The sequence below is a fragment of the Bidens hawaiensis genome, unplaced genomic scaffold (genome assembly GCF_021521415.1).
Source record: "Bidens hawaiensis isolate Kalapana, Puna unplaced genomic scaffold, B.hawaiensis_p1.1 tig00029273_1, whole genome shotgun sequence".
Classification (NCBI taxonomy): domain Eukaryota; kingdom Viridiplantae; phylum Streptophyta; class Magnoliopsida; order Asterales; family Asteraceae; genus Bidens; species Bidens hawaiensis.
The window spans coordinates 125,371-146,693 of NW_027494821.1; the positions used below are offsets into that span (position 1 = coordinate 125,371).

A 21,323-nucleotide genomic window follows, 5' to 3' on the forward strand; every position below is an offset into this window, starting at 1 on the left:
ACAAAGTCATATATACAAAAGTTCTTTAAATTGATTGGACACTGTTTTTTAAAGAGTTTACACTTTATCATATGATCTTTCATTATTGCTTTTGTGTATGTCGGTCAACTTATTTGTTATGTCGTTTGATATTTTATTTTTTGGCTTCACTTTTCGTTGGCTTGATTTTATCCCAATTGCGATTCACAATCTCATCGTGCATTGACCATGTTCATCCTATTTCTAAATTTTTATCGATCTATAATCATGAACTGGATTTATTATAATTTTAATTTATGTATGCAGAAATGAGAAATAAAAACAAATATTTTTAAAGATGGTCTACAACTCTACATAAAAAGTTTATTTGACAGACCCACAAAAAAAGAGAATCATCCAGCCCAAAAATCCCTGGCCCTTTTTAGTCAGGCCCGTAGGTTGTAATTGGGTTCAGGTATTCGAATGGAAAGTCCAAAACTCCAAATACGTAGATTAATTATCTTTATATTTATTTTTGTAATATTTGTTAATTTTTATATTTTTAAAACTGATTTGAAGTTCATTATCTGAAATATGTTTTTATCCTTCATAAAATACATCTACTAATTTTTTACTATTAAAACAACTTTAATTAAAAAATATTATTTTATGTTAGTAGTAATAGCCCTTCCAAAATAGATGGGAGTTTTACACTAAGGTGTTTCAAAATTTGCCTATCAAATTCAATTCTAAACTATTTATTTGAAGGGGTGCATAACTCGGTCCACATTCTTGAAACCGATAAATCCAACCGCACAAGACTGAAACCGACAAATTCAATCGTCGATCACTTATCGTTTGGTTTATGATAGAAGTACTATAAACAGTGAAATAATATAAACACCATTATCTTACTAATTCTAAAACAATTCAGAAAGTAGTACAATAAAGAAATGAAAATACAAACAAACAAACAAATACTTTATCCTAACCCTTACATAAACTACATTAGCACTCCAATTGTTTCACTTATAAACCCTTATTTAAACAATATCTTCATAGTCTTATTATGCATATATGGGTTATTTACGAATTATTTGAGTCAACTCATTATACTTACCCGACCTGATCTGACTCGTTTCGAATCTCCTTAAAATTCATTTGACAACACAAACCTTAATCTTTTCGCTTCATTTCAAGATCCTTAAGCTTCGACTGAAGCTCATCAAGCTCGTGACCACGGGGATCGTTCTGATCAAGTGGTCCAAGCATACGAGGAAAATCCTTAAAGATCCCTTTAACAACCTCAACACTATCATAAGACAAAAAGTTACCATTAATATTTAACAACCTAAACCCCGGTTTACCCACAACCGCTTTAGCCAATGCCACGGCGCCACCTGTCTCAACCCCATTGGCGCTCAAATCAACCACACACAACTCCCCAAATCCGTCTCCAAGTGCATTAGCAATCATCATTGCACCCGCGTCTTTTAATTCACTTTCAGATAAGTTTATCCGCGTTAGAGAATGTTTGTTTGAGATTAAACAATCGGCTAAAGCTTTGGCTGCGGCTTCTAAGTAATGTTGTTTCCCGCCATTTCAATTATTTCAAGCATAGAATCGGTTTGTTTTAGGGCGTTTGCAAGGGCTATGGTTCCCTCGTTTTCTAAATTTAAGTAACTTAGGTAGATTTTGGTTAGGTTTGTGTGGCGCGTTTGACTTAACGTGACGCCTGGTTTTGGTCCGAACATGTTGTCACGTAAGTCGAGTTTTTTCAAAAGGGTGCATGTGTTAAGTGCTTCGGCTAGTGCAACACCCCCTACTGACCCAATCCTTGATGAGGAACACCTGAAATTAACAGATAAAATTTGTTATATGTTTAGAACATTTTTAAAGGGTTAATATCATAGAAAACAAAACAATGTTCTTTCTTATTTTAGTGAAAAAGTCTCCTAACCCAGTTTTCGTCTATTAAAGTCGCTAAACATGCAAATTAAAAACACGACAAAGTACTTTTTTAAGGGTGCTTGTGTTAGATACTTTTTCGTGTTTTTAAGAAAGTATGTTGGGTTTTTATATTATTATTATTACATTAACCTCTTTGTTTAAAGATCTTTTATAACAAACCAAAAATTAAATAAAATGAGAAGTAAGGAAACGGAATATGGAAAATTCCATCCCACATTGGTGGAGGAAAGGAAAGGAGAGACTTCCACCTTAGTATAAATAGGAGTGTAAGTATCTTGTCCCACATCGCTAGATTATAAAACTAGAGAGCTCTTTATAAGAAAGGAAATTTCTATGTTAATGTTCTTATAAGACATATCACATCCAGTGGTCCTAGCGGAGGGTGCGAAGCACCCGAACGCGCACGGGCGAAGTGCGATGGGCGCAATGTGGCGCTTTGATGGCGCACTTTGCACTTCGCAAAGAAAAATAAAATAAAATAAAATCCTTCCATCGCGATACGCGACAGGTTCAGATTACCCATCGCGTACCGCGACGTGGAGGTTACGCAGAGGACACGCAGCGTGCCACGTCGCAGGCCTAGGGCTGACTCATCATAGCTACATACTTCTTCGCGATACGCGATGGCTTTCTATTAATGGCCATCGCGGTCCGAAACTTGCTATAGATAGAAAGGTGACGGGACATTCAGAATTCGCTCAAATCTCTTTTCTCTCTGAATACACACACATATAAGTATAAGATAACGATACCCGAGTGTCGTAATGATATCCGATCGAAAGAGATATACACGAATCCGAAGCTCTCCCTGTTAAGGTATGACATTGTGTCATCGTGTAAAGTTTCTACTCTCGTGATTATCGTTATGATTATTGGTTTTATACTAATCTAGAGATACTACATTGTGTTTATCCTAGGTGCTTAATACCAGGAGGTGTTCTTTAATATATAAACTTGCAAGGTGAGACATTCGAATTTTTATACCACTCACATTTACGTGAGACAACTATTTTTCCGCCATTGTCATGAGGATTTCAAAACTTATAAAACTCATCGCAAATGGTCTAAATGTTTTCAAATATATTTTTAAAGTATTTTAAATACATTACAGTGATTAAGTATCTGCAGATTTACGGGATGGTTACTACTGGTATTGTGGGGTTTTGTATACAAGGCTTGCCTACTAGGCTATTACACGTTACTTATTGGACAAGTGTTAGCCAATAAGTAATATGACCACAGTCATAGATACGGTCGAGTGACAAGTACCTTTCGGTAATTTGTAAGCAGGCAGATGTAAAAACATCTTAATGCTGTAACTGTAAAAATGTGTCATTTACAAATGAATGTATTCACCAGTATTTCTTGCTGATCAAATATTTTAAACATGTTTCAGGTGACTTGTTAGAGACAAATGAATGATGCCTGCGGGCTTCCAGCTTAAATAAGTGGCTTGTCACCAGAATAAAGAAAGTGTTTTGTAAATTAGGGTTTAACCCTATAAAACTTATGTTTGTATAAAAAGGGATTAAATTTTCGATTTATCATAATAATAATCATGGTGTTTTTATAACTATGATCATTTTTCCTAACTACGGTTCTGATGAAATTTTCCGCTGCAAAATAATTTAATAAATACCGATACCACCAATCAATGTTCACGGCTTCCCTCCCGGGGTATAGGGGTCGGGGGCTGTGACATCTTTTGGATATCGCGTTATGAATTCTAAAACAAGTTAAAGTTTTACCCGAAACCCTCTAGATTAGGATTTTTAAAAAGAATTAACATATCGCCTTAAAGAAAATGAAAATTTTACCTGAAATCCTCTAGATTTGGAGACCCTTTAACGAGTTGCGCAATAGCAACCGCGCCTTCATCTCCTGTCATGTTATGATGAAAATGAAGAATCTTAAGTTTACTAGTCGAAGGAATCAACTCGCATACCGCCTTCGCAGCCTCTTGCGATATTCCCGCATTCATAAAATACAACTCAACAAGACTCCCTTTAGAATTCAAAAGCCCCCTAATGCCCTAACCCCCTTTTCACCCAAAGCATTATTAGACAAATTTAAATAACTCAAATTACTACCCTCAAGTGCTGTTGAAAACATCTTCATAACCTGAACCGCCTCTGGCTCGGGCCGCCTCGAAACAATATCCGATAAGTCAACCTCGGTCAACTGGTCTTTGACCATTGACAAAACCGATGCAGCCACATGGGCTGCAGGGAGCCCGAAACTTCTGTTACTAAAACGGATTTTAGTAAACTTGTTTTCGGGCTCTTTTAATGGTTTTAGCAACTCTTTAGCTTCTTCGGCATCTATGAAGGCCTGACGGCCTCCAGAGATGTCTAACACGTGTTCGTTGTCAAATGTGGTCAGCTCTGTTATTGTGTCTCGGTCTTCTTTATGTTTGGGCCCGGCTTTGATGAATTCGACCATGAGTTTGCTGGATTCTTTGGCATAGACTTGAATCGCTGACCCGCCATCGGTATCTGGCTCTTTTTCAAATTGTTGGGTTGCGGCTGCAAATGCGGCGGATTCGATTTGTTTAGCATCATCTTCTGCTTCTTCTTTGCTTAAAAGCCCGTATTTTCTTGTTAATATGGATGGTGTTGTGAGGTTTCTTACAATGCGGTCCACGAGTATTTGCCTCTTGCTGTGGCCCGGGGGGCAGAGCTTAACCGAATCCATGTCTGTATTAAACAATCCTGCAAATACAAGTTTTGAAAGATCATGTTTTAGTGGTGAGTTTAAGTTTTAAGCATCACTTTAGCTAGTTTGTGCATGAAACCGAAATAATTGAATCGTAACTTAAATAACTTAAGTAACTGAACCTAAAACTGACGATTTGGTTTAATGTTTTTTTAAACACTGAATATTAGGTTCGGTTTGGTTTTGCATGTACCAAAAACCGAAAAACTAAATCGAATGCGTGAAAGCTGAATTGACATAACGAACCGAACCCGTATAAACTGAAAAAACTGAACCTAACCCAACACAAACTGACGACTTGGTTTTATGTTTTTTCAAAATCGAAAATTTGGTTCATTTTGGTTTTGCTTGTACCAAACAGCCTAAAAAACTGAACTGAACCTGCAAAAACGAACCAACTTTTATAACCAAACCAAACGCGTATAAACCGAAAAAACCGATTTTTGTCATTGAGTTTGTGAATTACAATTTTTATTTTTGAATGCTACTTATTTAGGTATTTTCACCAAATTATAAAAATATTGGAAAAAGTTATAAGCTTGTTTGTTATCGGGAATGTTTGTGAGTGTATAAGCCAAAAACTTACAATATTGTAACTTATTGACTTACGTGGAAAAGTCATAAGGAAGTAAAATTAAGGCCACCTTATAAGAGATTCATAAAATAATAATAAGACAATTTTAGTGAATCAATTTTGTTCGGCCATAGAATTTTAAGCCCAATCTGAACACATTGCGATGCGACAAACAAAAACCAAACGGTTTATTAAAAAGCTAAAAACCAAATATTTGGTTTTTGGTCGGGTTTGAGTCCAAAACGGCATAACCGAACCCATGCACACCTAGATCTTCAAATGGACCGACAGGAGCATATTCAATGTTCATGTCTGTTCGCTTAATTTTAACCAAACAAACGATCAACACAATAGTTAAACGAACAAGACATGTGCTCTGTGCTCATATAAACGAACTTCCTATCGAACACTTCACTAGAAAGTTGGCCTACGCACTAATATCACTATATTGTCATTAAATTGTTTAGCTCTTGCAAAAAAGTAAACTGTTAAATTCAATCAATTTCAAACCAAGGAACATGAATACAAGGCCAGACAGTCAATCAATATGAAATAATATTCCAATTTGAAATTAAATAAACTCAACATTACAAGATCGTTGCGTTTATATGAAATCCGGGAAGATAATAATAATAAAAATAATAATGTGAGAATAATGAGGTAGACGAAGATCTAAATCCCAACGTCAATGTACGAACACGATTAACACACAAATGATTTGATAGATGCGATTTCAATAGTGAAAACGTAGAATCGTAAATCGAAAGAACGTATATCGTACCTGTGTTGACGTTGACGGAGAATAACCGCCGGTGAATGAACGTCCGGTGGTCGGTTATCTACTTTTTTTTCGTGACGGTTATGGACGTGAGAGTATGAGATTGTTTGGAAACGTTAATTTGCATGTAATAATGTATATGAAAATATATTGCAATGTTTAATTTTATTTTATAATAATATGAAAATATTTCTTTTGAACATTTGTGAGTTAGTCCAAGAGTTTGCCAAGTAACAAGGTTAATCTAGTGGCGTGGAGGGCGGAACTAGATCGTCTTCCAACTCGGGTGGCTCAAAATATTGCTGCCCCTCGGTCTCGTTTGCTCTTTGTGAGGATTTTGAAGAAACAATGGAACATATTTTTGTTTCGTGCGGGCCAGCCCAAGATGTATGGCATGTTATTTTGTGTTGGTGGAGAGTTTCCGCCATTCAGGATCTTCTTAAGTTGTATAATTTCTATATGCTTTCAAGGAAAAATCAAAAAGGCCAAGGCGTTTTATCAAATAACATTGGTTAGTATTTGGATTTCGTGTAAGGCTAACATGGTGGTTCACGAGAGGGTGGTATGGTAATTAGGCTAATTGATGTGGTGGAAGAGATGAAGGCGGTGAGCTTTCTTTGGGTTCATAATAGATAAAACTCAAGCAAGTATAACATAGGCAAACTAGAGAGATTTTAATATCTAAGGGGTGTTTGTATGGGGTTGGGTTCGTTTCCTTTGCCTTGGTCTATTTGGGCGTATAGTTTGACTTGGCTAGACATTGGCTACAAGTGGATTGAAATATGTTGGCCATAAAACAAAAATTACAAGTTTTGGTTTTTAGAGTGAAGCATCATTTTCTTTTGGCATGGAGTGTTAAGTCATATGACTTTTAAGTGAGCGTATTTTGGTTCTTGTGTGTCATTTATTGGTTAATATCTGTTTAGATATATTTTAACTTCTCATTTATTACCTAAATACGTCAGTTAGACCGAATTCTCTATTTAGTATTTCTCTTTGGCAACGTCTTTCTTTTGAAGAGTTTGTATAATGTACACAATGTAACTTTCTTATGAACTCTTACTCTTAGACTAAGGGTAATGGGGCTTGGTTGAGCCCCAAGTGATCCACTCAAAACCCGACACGTAGGTGATGACATGGCTGGATCAAGCCCCAAAGGGTGTAGTGGGGCTTGATTGATCCACCCCCAAGTATTTAATCCACCCCATGCTCAAAGGCTTGTTCAAGCCCCGTGGTCCGGACCACTTGGGCCGTCCGCGCCCCGGTTCACTTGTGTGGTGTAGTGGTGTGTGCGAGCCACCTAGGCAGCCACCTGGATCACGCCCCCACCCCCACTGCCCTTGCCCTTAGAATATGAATGTTTTGAGTTATTTAGGTTATCCAACATCTGACTTGCAATTTAACTTCTATCAAGTAATATTGGAATCTCTTTCAACGTAGCTTCTTTCTTTTCTGTTGAAACAATAAAATTACCTGTAATTTATGAGTTGTAAAACCAATGGCCTCGTAGTTACATCCAATAGGCTTATAACAACAAAGAGGAAATTTGACAAAGATAAAACATAGAATTTCTATTCATTGAGATAAATATCAAATAGAATACTAGTATTTATAGAGATTAAAATTAATACAAATATAATAATTTATGTATAGTCCTTATAAATTGTAAAAATAAAATTTATGCAATTGAATATTTAAATTATTTAAAATAAATAATATTGATACTCTCTATCAATTCATCATACAGAAGTGCACTGCAGGCAGGCCCCCAATTGTCTTCCGGGCCTAAAATCTGGCCCAGCCCATCTATGAACAAAGATACCTTTAACCATATAACCCACAATTATCCAGCTTCAGCTAGGGTTTGGTTTCACGGAGCTGTGATATATTTTGGGCATTTTGCAGCAGCAGCCGCTTGAAGAACAAACTGAAATCAAATCGCAGCAGCAGCAGCAGCCATGGTAAATCTATCTCCAAATCCTTCCGATTTCGTAGTATTTGTAAAGAGTTATAATGTGAAGGTGTTGCAATTTACAGAGTTTGGTAGCAAATGAAGACTTTCAGCATATTCTTCGTGTCCAGAACACGAATGTTGATGGAAAGCAGAAGATCATGTTCGCCATGACCTCCATCAAAGGTATTGGCCGTCGTTTCGCCAACATCGTCTGCAAAAAAGCAGATGTTGATATGAACAAGAGGTATTAACTACTTTTTTTCACATATGATATGATTCAATTGTCATACAACTTTTAGCTTATTATATGTTAAGCAATTATATGAGAAATTTAATCAAAATTTAATGTCATTGGGCTAGCAGAAGAATCTTAATGAACATGGACAACTTGCCAAGGAACTAGAAAAAACATTTAATTTTTGCTTGTTATATGTTAAGAAATTGTATTAGAAGTTTAATTTATATAGTATCATCAGGCTAGCAGAGTTTTGATGAATTTTTGTGTTAACATAAGTTTTGTTTAATTGTTTAAAAGCCATATATGTTATTGCTAGAACTGAATATTTGATCTTTATTTTTTATCATTGTATGAAATGATTCAAGGTTAAGTTTAGAAAAATATCGGCCAACACATTTTATGAAGTCAATAGCTTTATGTTAATAACTTTTTTGTTTAAAGCTTCAATCTTTGTCATTCAGCTTTTAGGTAATATGTTAAGCGTACATTAGAAATTTACTCGATAGATGAATATAAATTAATTGTCAAGGAACTATAATGCCTTTGAATATTTGTGTTCATATAAGTTTTTCTTAACAGTTTAATAGCCCTATATGTTATTTTTAGAACTAAATATTTACCCTTTGCTTAATGTTTCTTATATGAACTTGAATAAACAGGGCAGGAGAACTTTCAAGCGCTGAAATTGATAACCTCATGACAATTGTTGCAAATCCTCGACAGTTTAAAATCCCGGACTGGTTTCTTAACAGAAAGAAGGATTACAAGGATGGCAAGTACTCTCAAGTCACATCCAACGCTCTTGACATGAAGCTCAGGGACGATCTCGAGAGATTGAAGAAAATCAGGTTCATATTAATTTCAGTTCTTTATAAAATGTTTCAAAACATCTGGAAACTACACTGCGTGTGTGTGAATGAGCCGAGCCATAGGTTGCTAAGCTTTAGCTCGGCTTGTTTAAAACTCTTTTTTTGAAGCTTGATCGAACTCTAATTTGACTACATATTAGTTAATTGTTTAAATTTTCAATATATTTATATACATATACATATAACTAAATTTAATATACTTATAGTTAGCATTTTTCGTATAGTAAATTTTTATTTTATATTTATAATGTGCTATTGTATTATACAAATTGTTATATATATATATACACACACAAACGCACACACAAAATAGGCTAGCCTAGTCAAAATATTATTAAGAATCTTATTGAGATTTTTTTTGAACTTTTCTGTATTTTTTTATTATTGTTTTTTCTCCGGTATAGTTTATTTAATTTTATTTTTTTTGTGATTTGTATTCGAATTTCAATAACCCAATTTAATTACCCAAATGACCCGAATTTGATTTGATGAAGATTTGATGTGTTTGTAATTACAGTTTTATATTAACACGCCATCTATTTTTATTATTTTTTCTGTATTTATATAAAAATAATTATGCTTATATGTTTAGATACAATAGTCTTGATAAGCCTGGACTCGAACTTGTGCCTTGTTCTTTAAGCTGGCTCTTATATAAGGTTGAGTTCGGGCTTAAGCTTGGCTAGATTCAAAGATAAATCTGTTTAAAAGTTTCTCAAAGTTTATATATATTTTTTGTTTTGATGACAGGAACCACCGTGGTCTTCGTCATTACTGGGGTCTTCGAGTACGAGGACAGCACACCAAGACTACTGGTCGTAGGGGTAAGACCGTTGGTGTGTCCAAGAAGCGTTAAGATGTTTTGGTTCTTTTTTAAAAGCGGGGTATCTGTTTTGTTATGTTTGTACTTGCTTTTGGTGTTGATGTAGGGTGGTTTAATTATGAGAAATTGCATATTTTCGGATTATTATATTATAAGTTTTGTGCTTGTTGAGAATTCTGTTTTATGATATTTTGGTTTTGGTTTATAGTAACGTGAATTTAGTTACGCCTGTTGAAAATTCTGTTTTATGGAACACATGTTAAGTATTCTTATTGAAGCAACGTTCATGTATTTGCATTGGGTTAAATTTTTTTTTTATAAAGTGACGTTCATGGTTTATCATAATTGTATTTTTTTTCCTTATCATACAAAAAATATTAAATTTTACAGGATTTGTTTTGATATCATTGTCGTGGCTTTTATGCGGACTTTAGAACTGAGAAAAGTGAGTAAAAAATGCAATCTATTTTAAAGATTTGACAGTCGTAAACTACACATAGAAGTAGCAAAATAACTTTAGACGAGAAACCATAAAGCCTCAAATACTAGTGACAGATACGAGTATTGAATCTAGCTCGATGACACATATAGATGTTAGTCGTTTGATTACCCCAAACACTTTACGCTAAACGGATAAAACCATGTTAATGTTACAAATGTGGTTGAGTTTACGCTCGGGTTTCATGGTACTATACATTTCAACATGCAATTTTTAACCACATAAGATTTTAAATTGGTATATACCTTGTAGTCATATGTCTCATTGGGTAATGAGTATTGAGTATCAGATAGGATGGAACCGGATATAAGACGTGATTTTAGAAACAAGTGTAGATTAGATTTATTTAAACCACCTGGCCCATTTTCATCTCTTAACCATGCATAAGGTGTTGAATATGTATAAAGTATTGTACCAAACAAATTTGGTGTAGTAGATAGAAACCAAAAACAATATTTTAAGGTATAACCGAACATTGAGCTCAATATATGTGGTTAACCGAAATTGGAACGTCAAGATCAACTAGTGGAAAAAAAAACTCGATTTAAAACTAGACCAATACTTAGTCTAGACAAGCTCACTGATTTGACCCCTACGGATATTTAAAATTCGACCACGAAATCAGACCAATAAACAATTTAAACAAGTAATTGCAATCATGAACTAAGCATTTGTGCGAAGTTACCAGACGTCAAACTATATCTATTTCAACTTTAAAACGTCTATATCAACTTTGTCATCACTTTGGGCGTACGTTTTCAAAACTTAGCGTGACATTTGAAGTGAAATAATAATCATTTTTATCAAAGTTGAACCATATGACAACTACCCTTATTTTAAATATTTCTCCAAATTAAATATATAAAATGTTGTAGAAAATCCATTTGAGATATTGAAACACAATTATTTCTCCATGTTCTTCACCTTATCAATGATGAGAACTAGACGCAACAAAAGTATACCATGGCTCACGGACACAAACCCAAACCAACTACATAACTTAGGACCACCATGCTAGAAAAACAATAATTTCATATCAACCAACCTAATCATAAAGTAAAGACTCAAATGAACCTAGTGAGGGTAAAATGGTTGGGTCGGGTAACAAATCAAAACAAGTTATTTTGTGATACATTAGATGTGTCATGTTGGTCCAACTCATCAAATAATTGGTGCAACAATGGTGATTGAAGGAGGCTGTAATCCTAAACCCTTATATGTTTAGCCAATGCTCAACGTGAGGTAGTACGACTACTCTAGACGCATAGGCTGAGGTGTCAGCGTGTCGCCTAATTTCAATGCTAACAGGGATGACAATGAAACAAGTATAAGAGTATTGGCAATCTTAGTCTCACTCTCGATTGTAAAACCATATCCATGCCAGTCCCAATACGGTATCATGCATAATCCATAACTATCAGGTATAACAGTTAGTTTGTTTAAATTCCCTAGTGGGATTTCAAGTATATTTTTTTCCTTATCATTCTTATTTATTTACAACTTTATCTTTATTACAATTAAACAAATTATAATATGATAAATTACATACATATCGACATTACCATAAGATGTTTGAAGATATGAAAATTTGATAATGATATAAATTCCAAACGATAAGTTCATATATATCGTACAAACTATATATTATGTCACAAAATACACATCTAAAAGAAAAGTTGGTTTTCACATAATGAATCACTAGATTGAAACATAATTATACAAGGTTACATGGAAATAAAAAAAATAAAAAATTAAAATATCAAGCATATGGTTCGGGTAATCGCGGTGCTAAATTTGCAATTTGACCATGTTAAATGCAACTTATACAATCTTTTTAAATGTGTTGGATCGTTTATACTTTATACCAAAACCAACATCCAAGTACCCTAGTTGTTGCTACAAGTTATAACAAGACCTGGCCACATGCACAGAAAGAAAAAAGTAAATTATTAAAGTCCATGTTTCACAATTTCAGGCCATATATGAGTCCAATTTCTATGGTGGTAGCAAACAATTCAGTACAATCGGGAATCTTGTTTTTGGGACTAAAAGTAGTTGAAACTTTTTACGAAGGTAAGAGTACCAAGAAACCTAAAGGAACCCATACCTCCATGTGCAAGCCTGATAAGAGCATAAAAGCTGGGAAGTTGTTGCCAACGGTACCAGAAATGTATTAACCGGTATTATCCTCTTTGTTATAAGGAGTTTACGGATTTATTTTAAGTTGTCTGAGCGGAAACTTCTTACGAAGTTGTCTATTATGGATCACTCCCAGTCAAGCAAGCTAAAATGTGGAGTTCTGCTCTCATCTGGAAACTGATGTTGCCAAAACGTGTTGGTGATATTTGAAGTGAGACATTTCTTATGGTCCAATACTTCTTCTATTGACCGAACAAAACAAAACCGTGAGAAATTTACCCGCACCATAAACATAACTTATACGGAGTAATAAACATAACAATAGTAAACAATGACGTCATGAACCAGAATTCAGTCAATGATCATATGCATTATTACTATGTCATGAACCACAATTCAGTAAATTTTAACCATGTGTTTGTTTAATATCTTTCAACTTTGATGCAATATAATAAAAAAATAACTCTCATAATAAATTATAAAGTCCTACTTTAATTATGTTGCAAAAACTCTTGAGATCAGTTTTGGGCGATCGTAGGTAACAGGGAAATCAACACTAACCAGATGATCAATGATAAGTAAGTCACTACTAATGAAAGCCAATGATTAGAAGTAACTAAATCACTGTTAACAAAGTTCATGCTAACAAAGTTTCTTATAATGATAACCAAATCAATTGCCAAGTGTCACACACTTTTATGAAGCATTGCATTTTCAACTTACCATTGTGATGGTTTAAAACCTATAAAACGAAACTCTTTGGTCTGTTTTGGGAATTGTTTCATTCTGAATTATTCGATTAAAATTTCAATGGTATGATTATTTTAATATCTAAAGTGATTTACACAAGCCAGATTTATTAAGATAACTAACTACATACTACAAAACCTACATCTCTAACAAAGGGTAAGATAGTTATTTGATAGCAAAGCAAAGAGACAAGTAAACTGACCCATCATTTGATGACTGGAAACACACCAAGAGTCCTCCCAAAAATAAGTACTTCCACCGTTAAGATCCTTTTTTACTACATTACAAAAAGGATGCCGAGGCCATCAATATAATACAATTCTTTGTTATATCACACCATGACCCACAAATTTGTGTCACTAAAGAATCCCCAATGACCCCATGGATCACTTTGTGTACTCCTTTTGCCATGATGCAACCCACTACTAATCCTACCTTTTTAATTTTTGTCTAATTAAAACTTTGTCCCATTTAACGTAAGTTATGTCACGAACTGAGAAAATAATTTAGTATTTATTATAATTTGTTAGTATTTAACCGGGCCTTAAAAAGAGACAGGTCGTAAATACATAATTTCTACTGGTTAAAAACTTTTATTACAAAAATAAAAAGTTAACATAACAAGAAATAAGTGTTATACAATATAAACATCTTTCTCATAGATGGTCCAAACACTCTCACTCCTAGTCTCATATTAGATGCCTTAATATCGATTTCAGCTATTTGATACGTTATTGAGACACCAATTTTCTTCGAATAAACGGTCCTATATAAACATGGCAATTAAATACTCTATTATGTAAAACAGTTTTATTCACTAGAGTACCTTTTGTTCTTTATTCATTTTCACTTATTTCAATTTGTGTACCGTCACACTTTAATATGTCATTTCATTCGTTATAATAACTTTATGACTTGTGTGAAGTCTCTTGAGTTATTTTCATGTCTGTTGTTACGAACATGAAAAGGGAGAAGATAAATATCTTCATAGAAGTTTATTTTGTGTTGTGGTTTATGTGGAAATGGAGCAATTGGTTCTCTACATTGATATGAAACAAAATATTGTGTATATATATATTAATTTAATGTTATTCAGTTATTATATTGATAGTCATTTTAAATATCTAATCCTTAATGTTGTTTTTCTTAAATTATGAATAAATTGCATTAAATTAGTTTATTATGTGATTATTAGTTTATTACATTTATAATAAAATGATGTATTCTGTTACTTTGCTTTACAAAATATGAGAATGACACCTTTATTATTTATTTTTTTAGCATGTTAGGTTTCATACTATTCTAATTATTACTCCAATATACATTAAAATTAATATACTATAATTAGATAAGTTAACAACGTAAATTTGATTTAAAAGTAGGATAAAAGGGTTAAATGAAGTTGCTATTAATACAATTCATAAGTTGATCCCACCTTGAGTTTTCTTACGTTTGCTGATCCCAACTCCTATAAACAAATAATTGCCTCAGCACTTGCATATTGACCTAACTCTACAACCCTACCCCACCCCCAGAAAAAGAAGAAAAAGAAAAATCACGGTGTTGTTTTCAGTTAATAGAATTTATAAAAGAAATATATAATTGACTGAAAAATAATATTTAAACAAATTGTTTTGTGTTTTCTAACATTACAAATAAGTCTACAAAGGTTTTATAAAATAAATATTACTTGGAGATGTTTTAAAATATAATATAAAAGGTATGAAATATTGTAAAATGTTACTTATTTCTATTAAAAATACAAAGATATTTATACAATAGATAGACACTAGTGTGTAACTGACAAAGGAAATATTTACAATATCTTGAATAGTTAATATAAAAAAATATATGCAAGGGAGTAACATAAGGCTTTAAATTTGAGATTATAATTCTTTGATCAAAAGAAGATTGATGCATGATGTATGTTATTCTTTGATATATAATAACAAGAATTAATGTCCAATACATGATGAAACACGTTTATACATAACATATAAGTTAAGAGATTGTCTACGTGTTACAATACTGTAATCTCAAATTTGATTTTCTTTATGTTCTTTATATTTCACCACTTTGTATATTTCTTAATTTGGTAAGATAATATAAAAAAGGGGCAATTTCATATAATAGTAACCGAGTTTCAAAAGTGTTCTAATTAGGTCATTCAACTTTCATACTTTATTAAATTAAAGGTTTTAACATGTTTTTTTTATCGTTTTTCTTTTTATTTCACATAGGAAATCTTTTTATCTTTTTTTTATGTTAACGTTGAGTTGCGACGTGGATTTTGTTTTTTATTTTTGAATTATAATATAATTAACGTTTTTTATTTTTTTTTAAAATATAACTACATATATTGAAAATTCCGACCCCCACATCTTATCTTCTATTTCATTCTTGAAGCATAAAAAATCGGTAAGACTCGATTTGAAGATTTAGTAACCCAATTTGAAAAAAATATGCAGAAGTGACCTAATTTGAACACTTTTGAAAGTTGATTACTATTCTATGAGATATATAGTGTCAATCTCTTTTTTCAAAACACAATTTTATAATTTTAAAATTTCATTGCTAACTATTTAATATTTTCTTTTGTCGACCCTTATAACTCATGAGTATCTAACATGGTGTGTTTTTGCCTTACAAAGTAATGGGTAAATTACAATTTATAAGTCAAAATTACACGCACGCATAGGGTAAGGATTGTTTGCCTCTTGTGAGTTCTCTCTTTTTAAGTTTGATATATTTTTTTTTAATATATACCCATTGTATACGAATACGTACGTGACTATTTAAATCGTTTATTTTCATTAACCCTAAATCACAAAACACTCCTCTATCCAACAATCTCTATCAAGCCATCTTTGCCGCCATCGATCCACCAGTCGTCGACATCAACACTCCTTTGTCACCATCCCCGATGTCAACAACGAGCATCCATCAACTCACCGGAAAAACGCAGAACGTCACTCCCCTTGTTCACATGTTTGCTTTAGCAATTGATCAATTAAAGTTTGAAATTGATCAAATTAATCATTAGTTCATCAAAACAAAGACATTTGGATCTTCAATTGAATCAATTTTTGACTTGAGCATATTTGGTTTTAACCTTGAAAGGAATAGGTTTAACATTGAACGTTTTAGGTTTTAACCTTGAAAGTAATAGGTTTTACCGTTGAACGTTTTAGGTTTTAACCTTGAAAGTATTATGTTTTAACCTTGAACGTATTAGGTTTTAACCTTGAATGTTTTAAGCTTTAAGCTTGATCGTATTAGGTTTTGGAATGCGCCTTGAGTGTATTATTTTTAACGTTGAGCGTACGTGATTCGTTTACCTAATGTACGTTAATCGGTTATTATACGTTAACTCACCCATATGTGTGTTGTGTGTAAACTGTATTATAAAGCATTTGACTAGGACATGTTAAAAGTTTTTTTAATTTTAAGAATTTATTCATATGGTACAATACTTGATACATTTAATTTAAGTAACTATAACTTTTTAAATGAGTAAAATGGTCTTTTAGTCACTATTCCACCACATTCAATTCACATCATTCAATCCATAGAGTTTAATATTTATTAATTAGTTTTATTTCATAATTTAATTTTAAATATCTTTTATTCAGTTTTCTTTTAATAATATTTATTGGTCGGGTCGAGCAGCATGTAGCGTTTTAACAAGCCAACGAAAAGGATTATTTTGGTTTAAGTCAAAACAGGTTCGGGTTAAAATAAGTTTGGATAGATATATCCGTCTATTGTTATTGCATTAACAGTGATATGATAAATCTTTTCGCTTTACCGTAAACCTCACAACAAGCTCAAATACTAGTATTATATAATAGACCACTTATCTCAAGAATCAAGGTAACATAAACAACTCCCACGTTATGCACAAGCATTACTAAAATATATTTGACGGGTCAGTGACGCAATGCTGCTACCAAGCGTCGAACTGACCAAAGTTTCTGTTAATTTTTAGTCAAAATATATGTAAATACAATCATAGTTGGTGCATACACAATAAAATACTACCTAGTTTCTTACATAAAATAATAGTTGATAATAATAATTTTTAGTTGCAAGGAATATATATACTTATTCTGTCAACCACTATGTATCAGTTAATAAATCATAAGAGCTTCTACGTTCTATCATTCTATGTTTTCATGTAGAACTTAATATTATGTTTATCTCTATGGATAAGAACTCTGTCTTCATCAGTTTAACTCTCATAAGTCATAAGTCATAACCATTAAGGGAGTAGTCTTCAGTAGCAACTACCTTCAATATAATTACTCTTCAGTAGGAACTTTTTCTTGAATAACGTTTGGAACCACCTCAATAACTGGGCAAACTTTTCTGAAACAATATGTTAATTGTTCATATTTATTTTGATACTCCAGACCTAACTCATTAAATAACACCATCAATGAGGAAACTCACCATTGTTGGAAAAACCCCTTCAGTCGGGTACTTCGAACTTGAAACCTTAAAATCTTAAGCATTAACCATAATTCTCATTTCTCATGTCATTGAACCAGAAAACAACTACATTCTTCGGTAGGAACTGTATATTCTTCAGTGGTAAACGTCTTATATTTTATAACTAGTTTTCTAATTATTAGATTATATATTTATCCCAACAATTTTAATACAGTTTTGAAGGTTCACACTATCTACAAATCTACACTCTTGAAACTTAATTACTCTATAATACCTAGCTTTTAAATGCGTCTACTTCTTATCTTTATGTAAATGCCCCTAATGATAATCACTACTACATAGTAAATGGGCCTATGGGGCACACCCTCTAAATATTACCCGATTTACTGTTACTAAATTCGACGTCCTCTCACCATTATGAGTCCAGTAATATTTTATTAGCATTATAAATGTTCATTAAATAATACTCCTATTGTTACGTATATTACTACGTACTATTTTTGTTTCAAGTAACTTATATTATTTATTATGTCTACTCTGTTCCCTTTGGTAACATTGAATACATTTTTGACGGGGACTGATTTAATGGTGCTATCGAGGCCCCCACTGAAATTATTCTCGACACATACAAAATTTTCAATATTTTAAGCAACCAACCCATTCTTTAATATTTGGGAGGCCCCTCCAAGTGATCAACAAGCCGAGACAAGAGGTAGATAGATACAAAGAGAGAGAGTATGTGTGAGGCATGAATCTAAACAACCTTAAAGGGTTAAACATTTCACCTTTTAAGTTTTGGCTAAAACAAGTTAAATTGATTAGATGACTAATATGTTTTTTTGGTGGATTAATCAATTGATTTACACTTATGCCTTTTGAGTTTAACGTCATAAAAAAATAAACATTCTAAAATGGTCATATATGAACCAATCAGAAGGGGAGATACTTAATACCCCCATCAACCATGTTTTCATGATCATACTAAGCAATTGCATTAACGGAACTAGCTTGGAGTTGAGTAAGCATTGTCGTAGTGAAATCATCCTAGGTGAGGAAGTATGAACACTGATGCTAACCATTGAACTACCATAATGGTCCGTCATCAAATGATTCAATTACATAGGGAAACCGTTCGTCGCCATAGATCGCGTAAGAGAGAAAATATTGTTCAACTTGAGAGATCTATAGGGCGGGATTAGATCCGTAAAAAGAGGTAATTGTGGATGCTTCCACAAGAGTTCTTCCAAAGCCATCTAGGCTAAGGCTCAACGAAAGCACCAATTGATACGGTTTATTTGAGACAACTAGCAAATCACCTAAAACACAAGATAAAGAGGAAATGAAACAAAATAATTATTCTCTGATTATTATCAAAAAGTTCAACGGTGTTTAAAAAAACAAAAAAAAATAGGAAACATAATCAAACTAGAAAACACATTAATAATTAAAATGAAATAACTTGTAGATAAAGAAATAATATTCTTGATAATATTTGAATAAGATCCATCCAAATCTTTTTAATCTTCATAACGACTCGGCTTACGGGTCTCTCTTTTAGATCGGGTCCGTTGTGCTATTTGGATCGTATCAAGATGACAACTCCAAGTGTTGGAGCATAGCACTAGAAGCAGTGGTGGCAATACCAACAATCGGTCGAGTAGTAGCAGCAACATGAGCAAAAGGAACAATAGTAGTAGTAGGGCCCGTAGGGGTAGCATTAACAATAAGTCAATAATAGTACCAAAAATGACGGTAGAAGTAGTAGTAATGTAGTAGTAGCACTAGTAGTGATAGTAACAACAATAACAGTATTAGCAGTCGTAGATGTAGCAATTATAGTAGTCGTCGTCGTTATCATCATCATCATCTTACTTAGTAAATCCGATAAATAACAAAGCTATATAGGGTTTGAGGAGGATAAGATATAGACAACTTTATCTTTATCCGAAGAAATAGAGGTATTTTGCTAGTAGTATTAACAATATTACGAACTTAATATCCGGTTGGTCGTCTGTCTTCATGCATGTGGACGAGTTTGTTTATGCTAGGGAGTGGATGAAGATAAAGGGTAGGACCCATAGGTCTTTTTTATTATTTGTTTTATTAATTTTTCATTAATATATATTGGATGGGTCCAAGGAGATTTTTATATTCATTTTTCTTTTTAAACAAGGGGTATAATATTTGATCCACACTAAACATAATTATTAATGAACATCAATACTAGAGACAAAGAGTGTCTTAACTTTTAATTTCACTAATTATAATAACAATAGCAATAATTGTAATAATAATAGTAATATTGGTATTAAATAATAATAATAATAATAATAACAATAATAATAATAAAATAACTAAAAACAAAAATAAAGCATTGTTGTATGTTTTAACTGTACAGTTTTAAGAGGAGGAGGTATATACAACGTTTAATATTGTGCACCAAATCACGTCAATTATAGATCAAATAAGTCCAAAATAATATCATTACAATATTTCTTTCCTTTTTCTTTTTCTTTTTCTTTTTCTTTTCTACAAAATCATTACAAGGATAGTGGAATGGTAAAACGAAAGCTGATATAAAGTTTAAAAACAAAAATAAATAAAATAAAAAACACAAGAATAATTATTCACGATAGGTTGCTAAAATTACAATCCAACCAAATCGAACTCTTTTATCAAAATTCCCATCTTGTGCTCGTGAATATGAAGACAGTACAAACTTCAACACCGAAAACCAAGGGGCAAAATAGTCCCTTCACGTGATTTAGTTCATCATCAATCCATCCAAAATCATTTCTTGGCATCTGCATTCTTCACTGCAGAAAGCCTTGTCACCCGTGTGTAACAATAAATAACTTTTAAAGTTATTAAAATGATCATTAAATATTCTATTTATTTAATAAAAGTAATTGAAATAAAAACCATTAAAATTTAACATCAAAATAATTAAATAAATATTCCTAAATACGATGCATAAAACTATAAAAGAATGAACGACTCAAGTCATCATTAACTCGGACTTGAGCAGGTAACAAGATGAGTCAAATCGAGTCAACTCTTCTTGACTCAGTTGGTGACAATACAAGTCAAGTTAACTCGGCTAAATATTATCAATCGAGCGAGCATGAACTAAGCTCGTATTCGTCTAACTTCCAACTCGCCGCTCATGGCTCGATAGTTAAACTCATTTTATCTAAATTTTAATTATTTCCCAAGTATCAAGCCTCATATAACATATTAAGAAAACCATCTTATTACACAAGTTATACAATTTTAAAGTAAGACAATAATTAAACTACCAACAACCAAGATATAGAATCTATTTTTTACGACTAAAATCATATTGAGTTTTTATACAAGCTAGCTACTTTCGGTTTAAACTCGGCTCAATCACTAAACGAGTAATCAGGCTAAAACATCTAACGATACCTAAACGAGCTAAGAGTCACGAGCTATCATATCCTGGACCCATCGATAGGCCACTAGGTGTGTAAAGTATCAACCAATAATTTGTAACAAATACAAAATACTATTCCACTTGTATAACCAAAACTCAATCATGATTAATTAATTAAAACTGTTTAATTTTTGTAACATACAATA

The 21,323-nt window shown here is 32.7% G+C and overlaps 1 protein-coding gene and 1 pseudogene across 2 annotated transcripts; one reads left to right on the plus strand and one right to left on the minus strand.

The window, feature by feature from the left end:
• Positions 1–1,064: 1,064 nt before the first annotated feature.
• On the minus strand, positions 1,065–4,642 carry LOC143578456 (RAN GTPase-activating protein 1-like; annotated as a pseudogene). Its single transcript, XR_013143263.1, has 2 exons — positions 3,747–4,642; positions 1,065–1,809 (listed from the first exon to the last, which is right to left on the minus strand). The product of XR_013143263.1 is annotated as an RAN GTPase-activating protein 1-like (transcript).
• A 3,198-nt stretch (positions 4,643–7,840) lies between these two features.
• LOC143578457 (small ribosomal subunit protein uS13z/uS13y/uS13x) lies at positions 7,841–10,085 on the plus strand. Its single transcript, XM_077062038.1, has 4 exons — positions 7,841–7,957; positions 8,034–8,194; positions 8,848–9,036; positions 9,808–10,085. Exons 1-4 carry the CDS (start codon positions 7,955–7,957, stop codon positions 9,911–9,913), a joined length of 459 nt encoding a protein of 152 aa, XP_076918153.1. The 5' UTR covers positions 7,841–7,954; the 3' UTR covers positions 9,914–10,085.
• Positions 10,086–21,323: the final 11,238 nt, after the last annotated feature.

What these genes read in the sequence shown, in the direction of transcription:
- LOC143578457 (XM_077062038.1), top strand. An exon ending in GATGTTGATATGAACAAGAG is followed by an intron (nt 8,195 to 8,847) that starts GTATTAACTACT and finishes TTGAATAAACAG; the next exon opens with GGCAGGAGAACTTTCAAGCG. An exon ending in GAGAGATTGAAGAAAATCAG is followed by an intron (nt 9,037 to 9,807) that starts GTTCATATTAAT and finishes TTTTGATGACAG; the next exon opens with GAACCACCGTGGTCTTCGTC.